This window comes from Pan troglodytes, chromosome 9 (assembly GCF_028858775.2).
Source record: "Pan troglodytes isolate AG18354 chromosome 9, NHGRI_mPanTro3-v2.0_pri, whole genome shotgun sequence".
NCBI lineage: Eukaryota > Metazoa > Chordata > Mammalia > Primates > Hominidae > Pan > Pan troglodytes.
Window position 1 is genome coordinate 125,448,325 of NC_072407.2, and position 15,720 is coordinate 125,464,044.

The 15,720-nt window shown below is 46.0% G+C and overlaps 1 protein-coding gene across 17 annotated transcripts in view; it reads left to right on the forward strand.

Annotated features, from left to right (window-relative positions):
- GRAMD1B (GRAM domain containing 1B) overlaps nt 1–15,720 on the forward strand; it is a 263,268-nt gene that overhangs the window by 155,356 nt on the left and 92,192 nt on the right. Inside the window, exon 1 of one of the 17 annotated variants that reach the window (XM_016922191.4) lies at nt 9,187–10,979. The exons of 15 other annotated variants lie outside the window; for them this stretch is intronic. In XM_016922191.4, coding sequence (XP_016777680.1) covers nt 10,957–10,979 — 23 coding nt within the window. In that variant the 5' untranslated portion in view covers nt 9,187–10,956. Of the gene's footprint in view, nt 1–9,186; nt 10,980–15,720 lie in introns of those variants that run through there. One more of the 17 variants, XM_054662799.2, reaches the window with a different exon arrangement.

A 15,720-nucleotide genomic window follows, 5' to 3' on the forward strand; every position in this document is an offset into this window, starting at 1 on the left:
GGGAGGAGACAGTGGGACAGTGAGGAGTTCCCTTTATTCATACTGGCTCTGAACTGCCCGTGAGATATCTAGGTGAAGTTGTTCAGAAACAATGAGAAATTTGTGTCTGAGGTTAGGGAGTGGTACTGGTTGAGCATCCCAGATCTGAAAATCTGAAATTAGAAATGCTCCCAAACCTGAAACGTATTGAGTGCCAACATGCCGTTCAAAGGCAATACTCATTAGAGCATTTCAGACTTCAGATTTGACTATGTATCCTGCAAATATTCCAAAATCCAAAAAAATCAGATGCCCCGTCACAGCAGTTGAGAGGCAGAGGCTCTCCTTATAGGATGAGGTCTTAGAACGGAGAGCCTTCTTCATAGGGGAGTCTGAACTTCTGGATTTTGTGGAGAGATTGAAAAAAATTGGCGGACCAGCACAGAATTACCAGTTATTTATTTTACCTATGAAAGCTAGCAACTAAACTAAAATATAGAACTACCACCACTATGTATATGTATATTTAAAGAATATTTAAACACAAAATTTAAAAGGTCATGCTGTCAATATATTCAAACCTTTTTTTTTTTTTTTTTTTTTTTTTTGAGGCAGAGTCTTGCTCTGTCTCCCAGGCTGGAGTGCAGTGGCATGATCTCAGCTCATTGCAACTTCCGCCTCCGGGGCTCCAGCAATCCTCCTGCCTCAGCCTCCCATGTAGCTGGGACCACAGGTGGGCAATACCACGCCCGGCTAATTTTTGTATTTTTAGTAGAGACAAGGGTTTCACCATGTTGGCCAGTCTAGTCTCAAACACTAGAGCTCAAGTGATCTGCCCACCTCGGCCTCCCAAAGTGCCAAGATTACAGGTGTGAGCCCCCGCACCCAGCCAACATATTTAACCTTTTGGTGTTTACCACATTGTCCTAATTTTTCTCAATTCATTACCAATCCATGTAAAAACCCCATCATGGTACACGCCAGCACACAAGTGCCACTGGATCATCAAAGGTAGCTAGTGGCTTACTGCATGGAAAAGCATTTACTGAATAGCGCTGGTCACAAAATGGATGGAAGCTGAACCCTTTGGTTTACTCATGATATGCCAGTCTCATGTCTGCTGTGATGTTGAGAGAAGGCAGTGGGTATCTGTGCCTGAAACAACTTAAAGCTTCCCCTGCCCTAACCTTAGGGCGCTGTTGAGAAAATGTCCCGATGACTGGAAATGAAACTGTTTAAAGTCGAACTCATTCGATGCTCCATCCAAGTAAACCTGTATTTATTGGCAGTGATAGTAGCAATATGTTCCGAAGGCACTATTTCTGGACACCTCTCATGCAAATAGAAAGCTCTTGTCTCCATAAAGGATGATGACAAATATTGGATCCTTTTTCTGGCTCTTTTGTGTTAAGACCAGACTAATCAAGAAATATCACAGACAGACTTAATGTAAGTCAGCTGAGACTATTCACCATTACTCGTCTGTTGATTAAAAAAAATTGGTATAATGATTACAAACCTATGCTCGTTTTGGAAAACAGAGATGTGTCCTTCTGATTAGATAAGCATCTCTTAGAGACTTGTTGCCTTATATTTTAAGTTAGTGTTATTTCATATAGTTTAATGCCCATCTTTTATCTTCCTTGTTGGATTATTGACTTGAGATCAAGGAGAACTCTGGATCTAACTTTGAAATATCATTGTGATTTGCTTGGGTCATGAACATATTAGACGCTCCATAAGTATGGTTCTGTTTTTGAGACTGGGTCTCGCTCTGTCACCCAGGCTGGAGAGCAATGGCACGATCTTTGCTCACTGCACCCTCCACCTTCTGGGCTCAAGCAATTCTCCTGCCTCAGCCTCCCGAGTAGCTGGGATTACAGGTGCCCACCACCACGTCCAGCTAATTTTTGTGTTTTTAGTGGAGACGGGGTTTCACCATGTTGGCCAGGCTGGTTTCAAACTCCTGACCTCAAATGATCCACCTGTCTCAGCCTCCCAAAGTGCTGGGATTACAGGCATGAGCCACTGCTCCCAGCCATATGTACAGTTCTTGTTGAAAAAATAAACAGCTGATTGACCTAACAGAAAGAGCACAAAACAATGCAAAAATATTCCCAACAAAATAGGGAAAATTGGAAAATTTGTTGACATAAAGGAGAAAAAGTAGATTAGGAGCAGGAAATGGAGCCTGTGGTTCCTGTAGTATATAGTGGTGGTTCTGTGGACACGGGTTGGGAATAATCACAGCAGTGGTGAAAATGTATTGAGCACTTACTTGCTCTTAGTGTCATCCACTCCTCGTAGCAACCCGATGGGTGCTTGTCCTCCTCACCTTTTTAATGGATGAAGGAGTTGAGGCTTAGAGAAATGGAGTAAGTTGCTCAAGGTCACATAGCTGTGAAGTATAGATTTGAACTCAAGGCTAATTCTAGAATCGCGGTGCTAAACCACAATACACACCACTAGGGGTGGTGTCAGTCCCTGTTCAATGAAGAATGCGGTTTTTCTGCACTTGTCCTATCATCGAGCAATTTCTCTGCCAACAATAAATAGATTCTTATTGTGTCCTTGGGCAGACGACTTTCACTTTTAAAATGAGTTAACGCTCAATTCATCCGTATTTTTAAAAATGGTAATACTGATATGTAATTTAGTGGAAGAAGCAGAAATCCCCATTTGGTGGGAGGACAACAGGAAGCAGCTGGCTGTGGGTGTATGGGTGCCCCCTCCCGGAGAGAACCTGAGTTTATAAGCACCCTCCTGGGTCCCTAACACCATCAGTCACCCTGAATTTCTCCTGAGGATAAACCAGGAGGAGCCACGGGGGTGATTAGAAATCTGTCTTCTTTCTTCCATCTGGCAGGAGAGATGTTTTCTTTTGTTACGTGTGTAATTAGGATGATGAGTGACTTCAGGCAACGGCCCCTCTCCTGGTTGTGGGGTTTCTCTGAGGTGTGTGCATCTTTCTGACAGCAGGGCTCTTACCTCCTTGGGGCCACCGTTAAGTGCAGCAGCAGAAGGGGTCTCGTGATCCGGGACACGGGGATGAGCAAGTGTGCAGAGAAACCAACACTAGTCAGGCAGTCAAGCATTCAGGAAGCGGGAGGAAGATTTTGGAGGTGAAGGGGAAAGTGGGATAGAGCGGGGAATCCTCTATGGGGATTTCCATTGCCAGACAGAGCTCTTGTCTCCTCATCAAGACAAAGTCTCCTTGGAGAAGGGATATCAATGGCTGCTTAAACAGGGGGAAGAGAGAGAGCTTAGTTGGGTGTTGCACTGAATTCAGTGAGGGAGGTGATCCCAATGTATGGCCTGGCTAAGGAGTTTCCTTACCCCGAGTTGCATGAGGGGGCTTGTGATTCTCAGATATGGTGTTTTTACCTTTTACTTTTTCCTCTTTTTACCAATTACAACCTTATAGAGCGGCTAGCAATGGCAGTACTAGTAGGAAGATAACTAGACCTCACTAAGCCTGTGTGTCTTGTGTTAAGTGTGGTTTAGCACTTCACTGGGCTGCTGTAAGAATCACTGGGCATGAGGTCTGCGCAACCACTTTAGATTCTAGAGTGATCAGAGGATCAGAGCCATCCACGGAAGCCCTGGCTGCCTCAGTCTTGCTTCCTCCCCTTCCTAGGGGCAGAACGAAGCTGAGTGGAATTTGGCTTTGATATTGCTCTTCCTGTTTATTGCCTGAAGGAATATTCTGGATTAGCAGATTGTGAAGGAGGGGCAAAGAAGCCTGGCGGGAGGTGATTCTATTCATTTTATTTTTTAACTCCAGTGGCTTCAGTAAATCCAGGAGGCCATAGGAGCAGAATGAAGCATTCTTGAAGCAAACAGCCCCGCTTTGCTCTGCCCCCAAGCCTGCCACCCTTTGCTAGCCCTCTGGCCGGGTGCCTGCCCTGCACAGCGCTGTTTCACCCAGATGGTGGGCCTGGAGGGCAGGGGTGTGCATAAGGGTACCAAGGATAGGAAGGGAGGGGCTGGCTTTGGAGGCTCCAAGCTGGGAGCTGACACAGATGAACAGGCTAGAAGGCGAGGCCAATGCCTGCAGCCCACACTGTCACCCCAGAGCCAGTGACTAATAGTGGCAGAGGGTGGGGAGAGGAGAGTGCCAAGGGAGGGAGAGGACAGGGAAGTGGTGGGGAGCACCTGATCGGGGTGCAGCCCCGGCCATCTGCTGGTCAGCTCACACAGGCTCTCTATTGAGTGCAGTTTGGAAGCGGATTTTGGCTGGAGGACTAGAAAGAGGCTTGTTGTGGAAATGGAGTGTTTAGGAGGCTGCTCCTCCCCCGCTGCTCCTCTCTCACTTGCTTCCTGACCTCCAAAATGCTCCTTAAATATAACACTCTCAACGCCTGATGACTCCCCTGCCTGAGCTTGGAGCTTTGATTCCCCAACGTGTGACTGCAGCACTGCTCTGCCCCAGATTTCCCAGCAACTAGAGGCATGCAGCTATGCCTCGGTACTGCAGCGCTGCTGCGCTCCTGCTCCTGGAGCAAAGAGGGGCGCATAGGGAGAGCAGCGCGGAATCCAAGAACTTGAGCTAGAAGGAGAGCTTCAGGGATCCTGTCGTTTATTTTCTGCTCCAGATAGGGAGCCAGAGGCTTGGAGTGGCTTACCCAAGGTCATGGGATTCTGGTGGTGGAAAGAGCTCCAGATGAGGAGGTGGGAGGCAGGAGGGCTGAATTCTCCCTTGGCTTCTGCCACTCAGTGGCGGAAGCCTGAGATAGGAGCCGGTATTGTGGCATTTGAGTTCACAGCTTCCAGGTTTCCCTTGGCCGGATGGCCCTGGGTGTCTGCAGGCAAGGTCAACAGCAGCATGCTCTGGTGACCTCTTACCATTCTAGTCCCCATTTATGGATGAGGCAAGAAACACCAATCATGTTTTTGTTGGATTAGGAAAGGAACAGTACCAGGGTAGGCGAGACTTTAAGACTCATAGGAGACCAACAGAAAGTCAAAGCAGCTGAAATCAAAAGGAAAAAGCTGAATTCTTTCCGGCCTCCATTCTAAACCCAGTAAAGTTCAGAAGAAACCGTGGTAACAAGAGACTTGGAGTAATACAAATCAAACCAACTTCATGTTCATTAAATTAGTGGACTCAGAAAGGCCAATTTTTGTGAAAGTATAGTTGTGAAAATGCAGGTAACACAAAATATTGTCTAGACCCCTGTGCCCCACCCCCTCTTTGTCAAGCCTGTTTATAAAAACCCAAAAGGGGTTGGTGTTCAGTTGTTTTCTAAATACTCTGTTTATTTTAAAATTGTTTGCATTGAATAGTTAGCTAATACAAAATAATATATAGGGGGGCGCGATGGCTCACACCTGCAATCCCAGCACTTTGAGAGACCAAGGCAGGTGGATTGCTCGAGCCCAGGAGTTCAAGAACAGCCTGGGCAACACAGCGAAACCCCAGCTCTACAAAAAATAAAAATAAAAATAAATTAGCTGGGCATGGTGGTGCGTGTCTGCAATCCCAGCTATTCAGGAAGCTGAGGTGGGTGAATCACTGGAGCCCAGGAGGTGGAGGCTGCAGTGAGCCGTGATCATGCTACTGCACTCCAGCCTGGGCAACAGAGTGAGACCCTGTCAAAAAAAAAAAAAAAGAAAGAAAGAAAAAGGAAAATAAATAATATTTATAAAATATATAAAAATTTGTGTAAAGTATAAAGAACAAATGACAATTGCAGGAGTACCTTTCACCTGTTCTGCTCCATTGCATGTGACTGATTTATGCATTTTCAATGCTGTGTACTGTTCCACCTTAAGAAAATAACACGAGGCATGTATCCTTTCTGTTGATAGACATTTGTTTTCAGAGTTTTTGTTTTGCTTTTGCTGTTACATGGAGTGCTATTTAAAGTTTTTCGTGCATGCCTCTGAATGTGAGTTGCTTCTATTATTGGAGTAGAACTGTTAGGTATTAGAGTATGCAATCATCCAACTTTATTACATAATACCACATAATTTTCTTAGGGAGTTGAACCAGTATACACTCCCACTAGCTCCTTTCCAACACTTGATATTATTTGACTTTTTAATTTTTGTCAATGGGATGAGTATGTGATGACATCTCACCAGAGTTCCAATTTATATTTTCCTGAGTACTAATGGATTGAGCTCCTGTTTATATAGTTTATTGCTTTCTTTTCTGAAAATGCTAACTTAAATCGTTTGTCTATTTTTAGAATTATCTTTCTTTTTCTCATTGGTTTGTAGGGATTTTTAATAAATTCTGTGAACAATTCCTTTCTCAACCAATATATGTTGCACATATTTTCTCTTAGAACAGCTTTGTCTTTTCTCTCTATGATCTCTTTGGATGATCAGAAGTTTTTAACTTTACTGTGGCTGAGTCTATCATTTTTTTCCTTTATGGGCGTTGTTTTTGGGTCAGTTGTTTGGGAAACTCTCAGGGTACAATCAGTGTAAGAGTCAGTTTGTGATTATGATTTATCAGAGGAGATTATTCTTCCTCCTTTGTTCAACATCAAGGTTTAGGACAGGCAATTTTCCTTTTAGTTCCTGGGCAGCATTTGTACATTTCTTTCAAGTTTATCCTTACAGTGAGAGTGTAGTCCACTGGGATCCACTTTATGAGGTAGTTGCCTCTTGATTCTCTCACCACTTGTGGGCTTTGGGAATTATCTCTAGTGTGCTCTGGGAGGCCATGAAAACTGAAGCCCAGTTTCACTATTTTCTGCCATCACTAAATTTTTGACGTTTAAATATTTCTTACTTTTTTGATAGCTCATCAAGCACTTTAAAATAATTTCTTTTTTTTTCCTATTTTATCTGTGTGTATGCCATATTGCCAGATATGGAAGTCTTTGCAATCTAGTTTCCTCTAAACAATTCTTATCCTTCCTGAAATGCAAATGTCAGGAAGCAGCCAGATTGCAGGGAGTCAGGCAGAAGCAGGAGAATCTGTGTATTCATTCCTAGAGGTTATGTTAGTGCTTGCGATTTATTGGCCAGGAACTTTTCAAACCATGGAGACTGCTTTCCGTGAGAAGATAAAGAGGGAAGTTAGATGAGGAACATTTTTCCGTCTCACTTGGTCTCAGTCTTTACCTCAGAAAGCACTTCAACGTCTCTTCAAAGCTATGTTTGGATCACCTTTTGAGATTTTCTTTTTCTTTTCTTTTTTCTCTTTTGGATGGTCTTGCTCTGTTGCCCAGGCTGGAGTGCAGTGGCGTGATCTCGACTCACTGCAACTTCCACCTCCCAGGTTCCAGTGATTCTCCTGCCTCAGTCTCCCAAGTCTTTGGGATTATAGGCGTGCCCTACCACGCGTGGCTAATTTTTGTATTTTTAATAGAGACAGGCTTTCACCATGTTGGCAAGGCTGGTTTCAAACTCTTAACCTCAGGTGATCCACCCATCTCGGCCTCCCAAAGTGCTAGGATTACAGGTGTGAGCCACCATGCCCAGCCGAGATTTCCTTTACGGACCACAAAAATGGAACCTGTCCCCAGGGCCCTGTGAGAAGCTCTGTTTCAGAAACAAGAAAGAGCCAAGGGGAATTCGAGGCAGATGATGATCGCTCAACCCACTGGGCTCTCCTGTTCTTCCTTCCCTTTTGGGTTCCTCACATCACACACAGACACTCAAGCCAGCCAACTCATCAGTAATAGAAGAGATTTAGTCTCTTTTTTAACTGTTACCTGGATTCTTTTTCTCTTGGGAACATGTAAGCTTTTGTAAACCAGTTTGTCTGATAGAAAAGGAGATTTTTAATAAACATATATAGTGAATAAGAGAATAGGTTTTTGAGCTGGGCACGCCTGCATTCAAATACCAGGCTTGCAGCTTGCTAGCTGTTTGACATTAGGCAAATTAAGGCACTACAGTTAGGCTGGGCGTGGTGGCTCATGCCTGTAATCCCAATACTTTGGGAGGCCGAGGTGGGCGAATCACCTGAGGTCAGGAGTTCAAGACCAGCCTGGTCAACATGGTGAAACCCCATCTCTACTAAAAATACAAAAATTAACCGGGCATCGTGGTGCGTGCCTGTAATCCCAGCTACTCGGGAGACTGAGGCAGGAGAATTGCTTGAACCCGGCCGGCAGAGGTTGCAATGAGCTGAGATTGCACCACGGCACTCCAGCCTGGGCAACAGAGTGAGACTCCATCTCAAAATAAATAAATAAATAAAAAAGACACTACAGTTAGTCTTCAGTGTCATTATCTGAAAATCATGAGGTACTGCCTTATAACATGGATGTGAAGATTAAGTCAGAGAATACAGGCAAAATGCTTAGCTTGATGCCTGACATAACTAACCCTCAATATACTCCTATTAATAGCTGAGAAGGAGTTGACTTTTTGGATTTTTGTTTTTGTAGTTAAAAAAAAAACAGCTAGAGCAAAAGCCAAAAAAATTTACAGTTACAGTAATGTTTCTAATATAATACTTGGAAATCTTTGATCCAGGTTTTCTGTGTTACTTGTGATCAGAGCAGTTGATGGGCCAGGATGAGAATACAGTATTCACGTGTACCTGGAGTACTCTCAGTGACATTTGCCTCGGGGCTGGATCACATGACCTGGTATTTCCATTGAGTGAATTATCTAGGTCATAAAGGACAACTCTTTGTACTTCTGGAATCTGTTGCATCCCTTCAATATCTGTGCTGAAAGTATGGCCTGGGTACAGGCTCCAGGAGCTTTGAAAACATAATTTTGGATGTGTTCAGAAGTCCTGGCAGCATTTGGGTTTGTCTGGCATGGGGCTATGGATAGATCAATTCCACAGCCAAGGGCTGCTTTGGGAACACCTTTCTGAAAACTCAGTATACCTTATTTTTTTCTTTCTTTCGTTTTTTACTTGTGGAATCAGGTCACAAAAGGTTAGTATATCTTAAAGAGTGTTTCTTCTGGACCACGTGGACATTGGAGAGATAACATGGTGTTTTAGTTCGGTTTGAGTAAGGTCACTTAAACGCTTGCTTATAGTACCCCTACAATACCCAAGCCCTCCTCCTCAGTGGGGATATAGAGATTGCTGAATGACACACAGTCCTTGTCTCCATGGTGCTTATCCTCTAAAAAGAACAAAGCAGATAATAAGTCATTACAAGTATGATGACTGTTACCAACGAGGGTCTGCACTCCAGTTTTTATTTTTATTTTATTTTATTTTATTTTATTTTATTTTATTTTATTTTATTTTTTGTTTGAGACAGAGTCTCACTCTGTCTCCCAGGCTGGATTGCAGTGGTGGGATCTAGGCTCACTGCAGCCTCTATCTCTCTGGTTCAAGCAATTGTCCTGCCTCAGCCCCCCGAGTAACTGGGATTACAAGCACATGCCACCACACCCAGCTAAATTTTGTATTTTTAGTAGAGACGAGGTTTCGCCATGTTGGCCAGGCTGGTCTCAAACTCCTGACCTCAAGGGATCCGCCTCCTTGGGCTCCCAAAGTGCTGGGATTACAGGCATGAGCCACTGTGCGTGACCAAAGGAGAAATGATTGGTTTTTCTCACTTTAAAGGGTCAAGTATAGATGATGTTCATATGACACGAGGATGTCTGCAGATTGTTTTATGGGCAAATTTTAGGGTAAAGGCTTATTATGGTTCGACTGTTTTGGAGCAAGTTTCTGGGTAAAGCTTTATTATCATGGTTCAGTTGAAGGTTGCTATTTCATAATTAATCTCTTTGTTCGTTGTCACCCATCCGCATTACTGACCCAGATAGTAACGTAGGGAAAGATAGAAAGGGATCATATAGCCAGGGAAGTTGTTGGTGTTGGAACTCCCAGGCCCCAGCCTGGAGGATCTGATTTAGGAGGAGCCTCTTCCCCATTCTCAGTGAATTGTTACGTTCCAGCTAGAGTTGAAAATCCTGGTCCTGCCTTACTGGGTGCTGTGGCTGGTCTGCATCTTCTTGGAGCCCAGGATTGGTGATCATGTTGCCTAAATCCTAAACCAGGCCTTTGTGGTCACCTTAAAAGGATCCCTTGCCCCAGGTGACAATGTGCTGCCCTGCCACCAGAAGTTGCTGCCTCACCCTGCGTCCCAGAAGTCACGGCAATTTCCCCAGCAGGAGGAGAGAGCTGTGCATTCTGTGTGCAGCACACTGCCTGGGAGCACGCAGCCCTGCTTGCCCCGCCTTGCGGGGTGAGGGTTCTATTTAAGGTGGTCTTGTGCGCCTAGATGTCCCAGGCACTCACCACGGGGCCTCTGAGGTCTGCTTGGATTCCAGAGGTGTGCAGAGGACCTAGGGTCCAGGTTCCCCTCCCCCACAGGGGTGGGGCATTTTAACCCCTGAGTGGATGCTGATAGAAGTGCTCAACTTCAGATATTTCTGCCCCCTCCTCTTCCTTCCTGGCACCACATTCCTCACGCACCCTCTCCCTGATATTCTGTCCCATCCTGGGACTAAACATGTGCTGTGTCTTTAAATGGGCGGAAGTGGCTGGCAGTGCTTTGCTTGGGTACTGCATTGATTAGGAGATTATATGGAGCTGCGGGAGCTGCCGCCTGGGGGAAGAGAGGTGCAGCTTCTGCTAGGTTTGTGCTCTCCTCCCAGGCTCTCCTTGGCTTCCTTCCCCAAAGCAGCTCAGAGCTGGTATGAGGTGAGGGTGGGGGGCAGCCGGCCAGCCTGGCTGTTGACGGCAACTCCAGGGCTTGTTTCGCGCAGCCTTGCCAGCATTACCCATCCTCATCAGAAACTGGCAGCGGCAGCCACAGCTCGGGCAGGCGGCTCCAGCCCCAGGCTGGATTTGCAGAATCTGTCCTTTGCCTCCAAGCCCAGCTTTCAGCTGGGAGAGGGGGAAGAAGGGGCAGTGGCAGCAGTTCTTCTGGCTCTTTCTCCCTTTCTCTCTTTCTCTTTCTGTGTTCAAGTCACATTACATGGGATTCTGTTCTTTTGGGACTTCGTCATCTTTTCCAATATGTCCTGGGACCTCCGGAGCTGTAACGGGGATGCTAAGGACACGGTCAGTGGATTATCGTGACTGTACTAATGAAAGGATTCAAGCTCTCCTGGTAAGTAGAGGAGGGATAGGGCACCTTCCTCTTCTGCCTTTCTTCAGCCCTGTGCTCCCCCCAGCACCCTCAAGAGGTCTCCTTCATTGATGCCATCTCACCAGGCATCGAGGGGTTAAGATGTGGGGACTAGGTACTTTAAAAGTTGGGGTACTCTCCCTGGCTCCCCCAGCTGCTGCACTGCTGCACTATTTTCCTTACCTTCTTCGAGGGCAGGGGTTTTGTGGAAGTTGAGGGGCAGTGGAGAGAATCAAATTGCAGCTAAAACGTTCTCCAACTTCGAGTACGTGAGGAGTGGTGCGCACAGAGGGAACTTTATAATAAAGAAACATCCCTTCCCTTTGGCGAGGTGTTGTGCGTCTGCATCAGGCTGGGGGTGCAGTTGTACTCTTCCTTAGCCCTGACCAACACGTGATTTTGAGGGAGGGGGTGCGGGGGGCCTTTCTCACGTCAGCTGCTTAGGGCAGGCAGTCCCTAGGGGCATCCCTCTGAGGGGCCAGGCTCCATCCTCTAGGATGCCTGGTGTCCAAAGGCGAGTGGACCGCTGCCTACCCCAACACAAGCACTCACCTTGGGCCTTTGCAAGTGCCTGTTCCTGGGCTTAATCTTGGGACATTAAAGGCATCTCTCGCTTGGGGTGTGGGAGTAGCTGTATTCTAGCTACAGAAGTAGTCAGAATATTTTTACCTTCCATTTAAAAAATAAAACCTTTACCGCTCCCTGTTTTTTGACCCAATAAGGAGATTGCACGGGCAGGTGAATTGGCTTTTCATCTGGTGGAGAAACTGCAGATTTTGCTTGGAAAACTTTGCCATACCAGTGATCCGGTACCCCTGCAGGGTGGCATGTGCAGCTGCCTGAGGCCTCCTTCAGAGGAGAAAGGCTCCTTGGACTGAGGAGGGAGCTTTCTCCCTGAAGAGGGTGGAGGGTGGGAGGAGGAGGATGAGCTTGGGAGAGCTCCCAGCAAGGATGAGTCCTGCCTTCATTGCGGCTGGCTGTCCACGCGTGGGGTGGGGTGGCGGCAGGTCACATCTCTGAGTGAAAGGTTGATTTTCAGAGTCAGGGATGGGTGTTGAGCGATTTAAGGCATGGGGTCCTAACCTGGCTCTGGGCCACATTTGGCCTTCCAGGCACCCCTACCCTAGATTAAACCCTGACAGAATGTCTAGTCCAGCCCTCCTCCTGTAGGGAACAGGGCCCTTTAGTGGGTCTTGAAAAGGCACTTTGCAGAAGGCAAAGGGAGGTGCTTAGTTTCTGCAAGTGTAACTCTCAAGAACTGCGAGTTCCCAAGAGGTGATGAACATCAGTTATCCCCCAGCCGGGAGTTTCTTTTCCTCAAGCTTTGCTATCCCTCTCTCTTACATTTAGTCCTTGCTTTCTTGGGGTCTGGTACCCCATTCTTTCTGGGTGGGAGGCTACTAGCAGTGTTTATTGTCACTGGGAGTTCCAGGTCCAGACCAGCAGCTAAAGCTCTTCCTTATTCCTCAGTAGAGCCATGCTCAGTCTGTAGCTGGGACGAGGCCTCCAAGAAAAGCCCAGGTGCTGCAGGAACACTGGGCTCTTCATCAGAAATCTCTCCGCATCCTTCCGCGCCCCTGCTGTCAGCACACCCAACTTGGGGCTGAGGGGTAGCTTGGCTGTCATTCAGGATGAGACATCACTTTAACAGAATGCTCTCAGCTCAGCCTGGGTTGGTCCTCAGGGATGTGCAGAGATGTTTGCCTTTAAAAATCTGCCTTGAGCATCTCTTGATGCATTTCAACAAGGAGAGCAGTGTTAATCTGGGAACTGTAATTGGGATAATTTTGTCTTCTTCAGCCAAATGCAATTTTACAAGGATGGGAAAATTTTGTCATTTATCTCTGCCTTGATACTGTTAGATCCTGTGACCCACTGTCTCATTAAGTACAGGTCCATTTTGGTCCAGGGGCCAAACCTTGTAGTTGTGGATGAAATGCGGCTCCCTTTGGCAGTATCCCAACTGGTACTCCCTACTCTCTGGTACTCAGGTACTGATAGGGTACTAATGCTGATACTCTGGTACTGGTACTCAGGGTACTCCCTACTCTTCCAACAAGGAGACTTGATAGAAGCAAGATGACCAAATCTATTGACTACCTTGATAGCACTGTCTACATATGGAAGAGAATGAATTTAATTAAAATTATAATGTTTGAATTATTTCTAGAAACAACTCTGGAATGCCTACTATGGGTTGGTGATATATAAAATGATGGTAAATACTGATAAGAACAATGGTGACTAACATTTGCTGAAACTATGTGTCAAGCACCACAGTAAACTCACATGGAGCTCACAGTGTTATGATAAGAATCCCCATTTTATCCCCATTTTATGGATGGGGAAGCAGACACAGAGTTTAAGTGGCCTGCTTGAAGGCGTGCAGATAGGAACCAGGCTTTGGGCTTACAGCAGGGTAAGTTTCCCCAGTGATTCACCTGTCCCTGGTTACTCCTCTTCTCTAGTATAATTTCCGCTCTGTGTAATGCCGTGCTAGACACCGGCTTTTTTTTTTTATGTTCTGTTGTCTCTTATATTCATTAGGTCAGTTAGTTAGACTTTTAAAAGTGTGTATAAATATGTTATCTCATTTGATTCTTACTATAACCCCATGAAGCAGCTGGTGTCTCCATTTCAGAGGTAGGGAAATGGAGGCACAGAGTGGTAAAGTGAGATTTGATTAAATCAATGCAACTAGTTGGTGGGGAAGCCAGGATACATTCTTACGGCTGAACTGATTTCAGAGTGGGGACTAACTACCACGCAACAGCATGGTGTGTCAGTCAGGCCTTCTTTTCCAGAGAGCAGGCTCAGGGTCTGTCCATTCATTTTCTCATCCATTTCTTCATTCTACAAATGTTGATCAAGTATTATTTTTGCAGCCCCGTTGTCTAGGCATTGTGAAGTTAAAAAAATGTAAAGGGCAATGCTTTGGCCTTTTAGGGGCTGGTAGCCTCACAGATGGAAGGAGGCTCTCTCACACCTCCGACACATGTGTACACGCAAGTCAGTAAGTGTTAAGGGACAGATAAGTGCGGTGAACAGCAGACACTCTAGAAATACATTTCAGCTGGCATGGCAGAGAAGTCTTATTGGAGTAATTGAAATGTGAGGGAGGTTCAGAGGCTGGACAATTAGGTAAGTAAAGGCTGTACTTCACACAGCTGTACCTCATGGAGTTATGAGAGTATCACTGAGGATGCTTTTGGATGAAGATGACCGTGACATATGTCTATGACTGACAAGTGGTTGGACTTTGAGATAGAAATCTCCCCCAGTGCAACCCCTCTCTCTCAATAGGGTAAGAGCTTTAGGCTGTCTCCAAAGAGGATTCTATGATTTCTTCTACTGGTAACTTGGTGAGCAAGGTAAGGGCAGTGGTGGAGGAGACTGAGAGAGGAGGTGGCATTGACAAACAGATGGGACTGCGGCCTAAGACTCTGTGGGGCATGTAGTGATTTGGAAGCCAAGAAACTGGTTTTTTAAAGAGTAACTCACCAATCTTCCGCAGCTTCTACATGGTTATTTTTTTTCTTTTGGTGACGCAAAGATAGTCCTAATTCCTGTAGAGCCTTAGAACCTCAAACACTAAGAAGGTCTCCAATTTTGTGGGGCTGCTCCACCTCCAGATGGTTCTGTCCCCCATAGGACTAGGCAGACTGTAGTGACATCTGTCTGAATTCCCTGTCCTCGTGTTCCTGGCCCTCACATCTGCTGGGCTTGGTAATGCCGTCTCCAAAGAGCCTGGGGGCTGTGACAGACCTTCAGGAAAGTCAGTGTGCTGGAAGAATTTGATTCTGGAAAAAAAAAAGGTTGAGAGAAAGTATAGTTCTTGACAGAGAGCAGGTGAAGCATTTCTGTGGAAAAGGGCTTAGTCCTCAGATGAGGGGAGTTTCGAGTTTCTCCATGTTCGAGTGGGTGAGTGAGCAGTCTTGCTACTTTCACACTGTTTAGGAGGATAAGCACTGTGTGACAGAACCTACTCACATTCTTCGCAGGTAGCTGGGAGGGTCCATTTTTTTTTTTTTTTTACTTCTCCATATTTCATGACCATTAATGGTCAACAATATTTTATTTGATAGTAAATGTCAGTTGCCTACTGTACCCATTCTTTTTAATCTGTTGGCAAGTGGGGTGCTGTTCATTCTTTAGCTGTTGCCTGGACCAAATTATCTATTTCTCTAGATTTCTTTTGTCTTTTCTTTTTTTTTGAGACAGAGTTTCACTCTTGTCACCCAGGCTGGAGTGAAGTGGCGAGATCTTGGCTCACTGCAACTTCCCGGTCCCTCCGGGTTCAAGTGATTCTCCTGCCTCAGCATCCCGAGTAGCTGGGATTACAGGCGCCTGCCACCACACCCAGCTAATTTTTGTGTTTTTAGTAGAGACGGGGTTTCACCATGTTGGCCAGGCTGGTCTCAAACTCCTGACCTCAGGTGATCCACCTGCCTTGGCCTCCCAAAGTGCTGGGATTACAGGCATGAGCCATCGTGCCCAGCCTCAAGATTCTTTCTGTAAGAGGTCTGCTCCAGAGGAGGGAGCCCTAGACATGGCCCCTGCACACCTCCTATAGAGCCAGGCTTCCCAGCTATGGAAACGTTTATCAGGAGGTGAGTTGCGGTGAAGGTTGGGGTCACTTCATGGCTTGAGATTCTGGAGAGCTGACTCCTGAACCAGAACCCTGTAATCACCTTTTGGCCTGCTGTGTGGCCCTGGTAGGTAA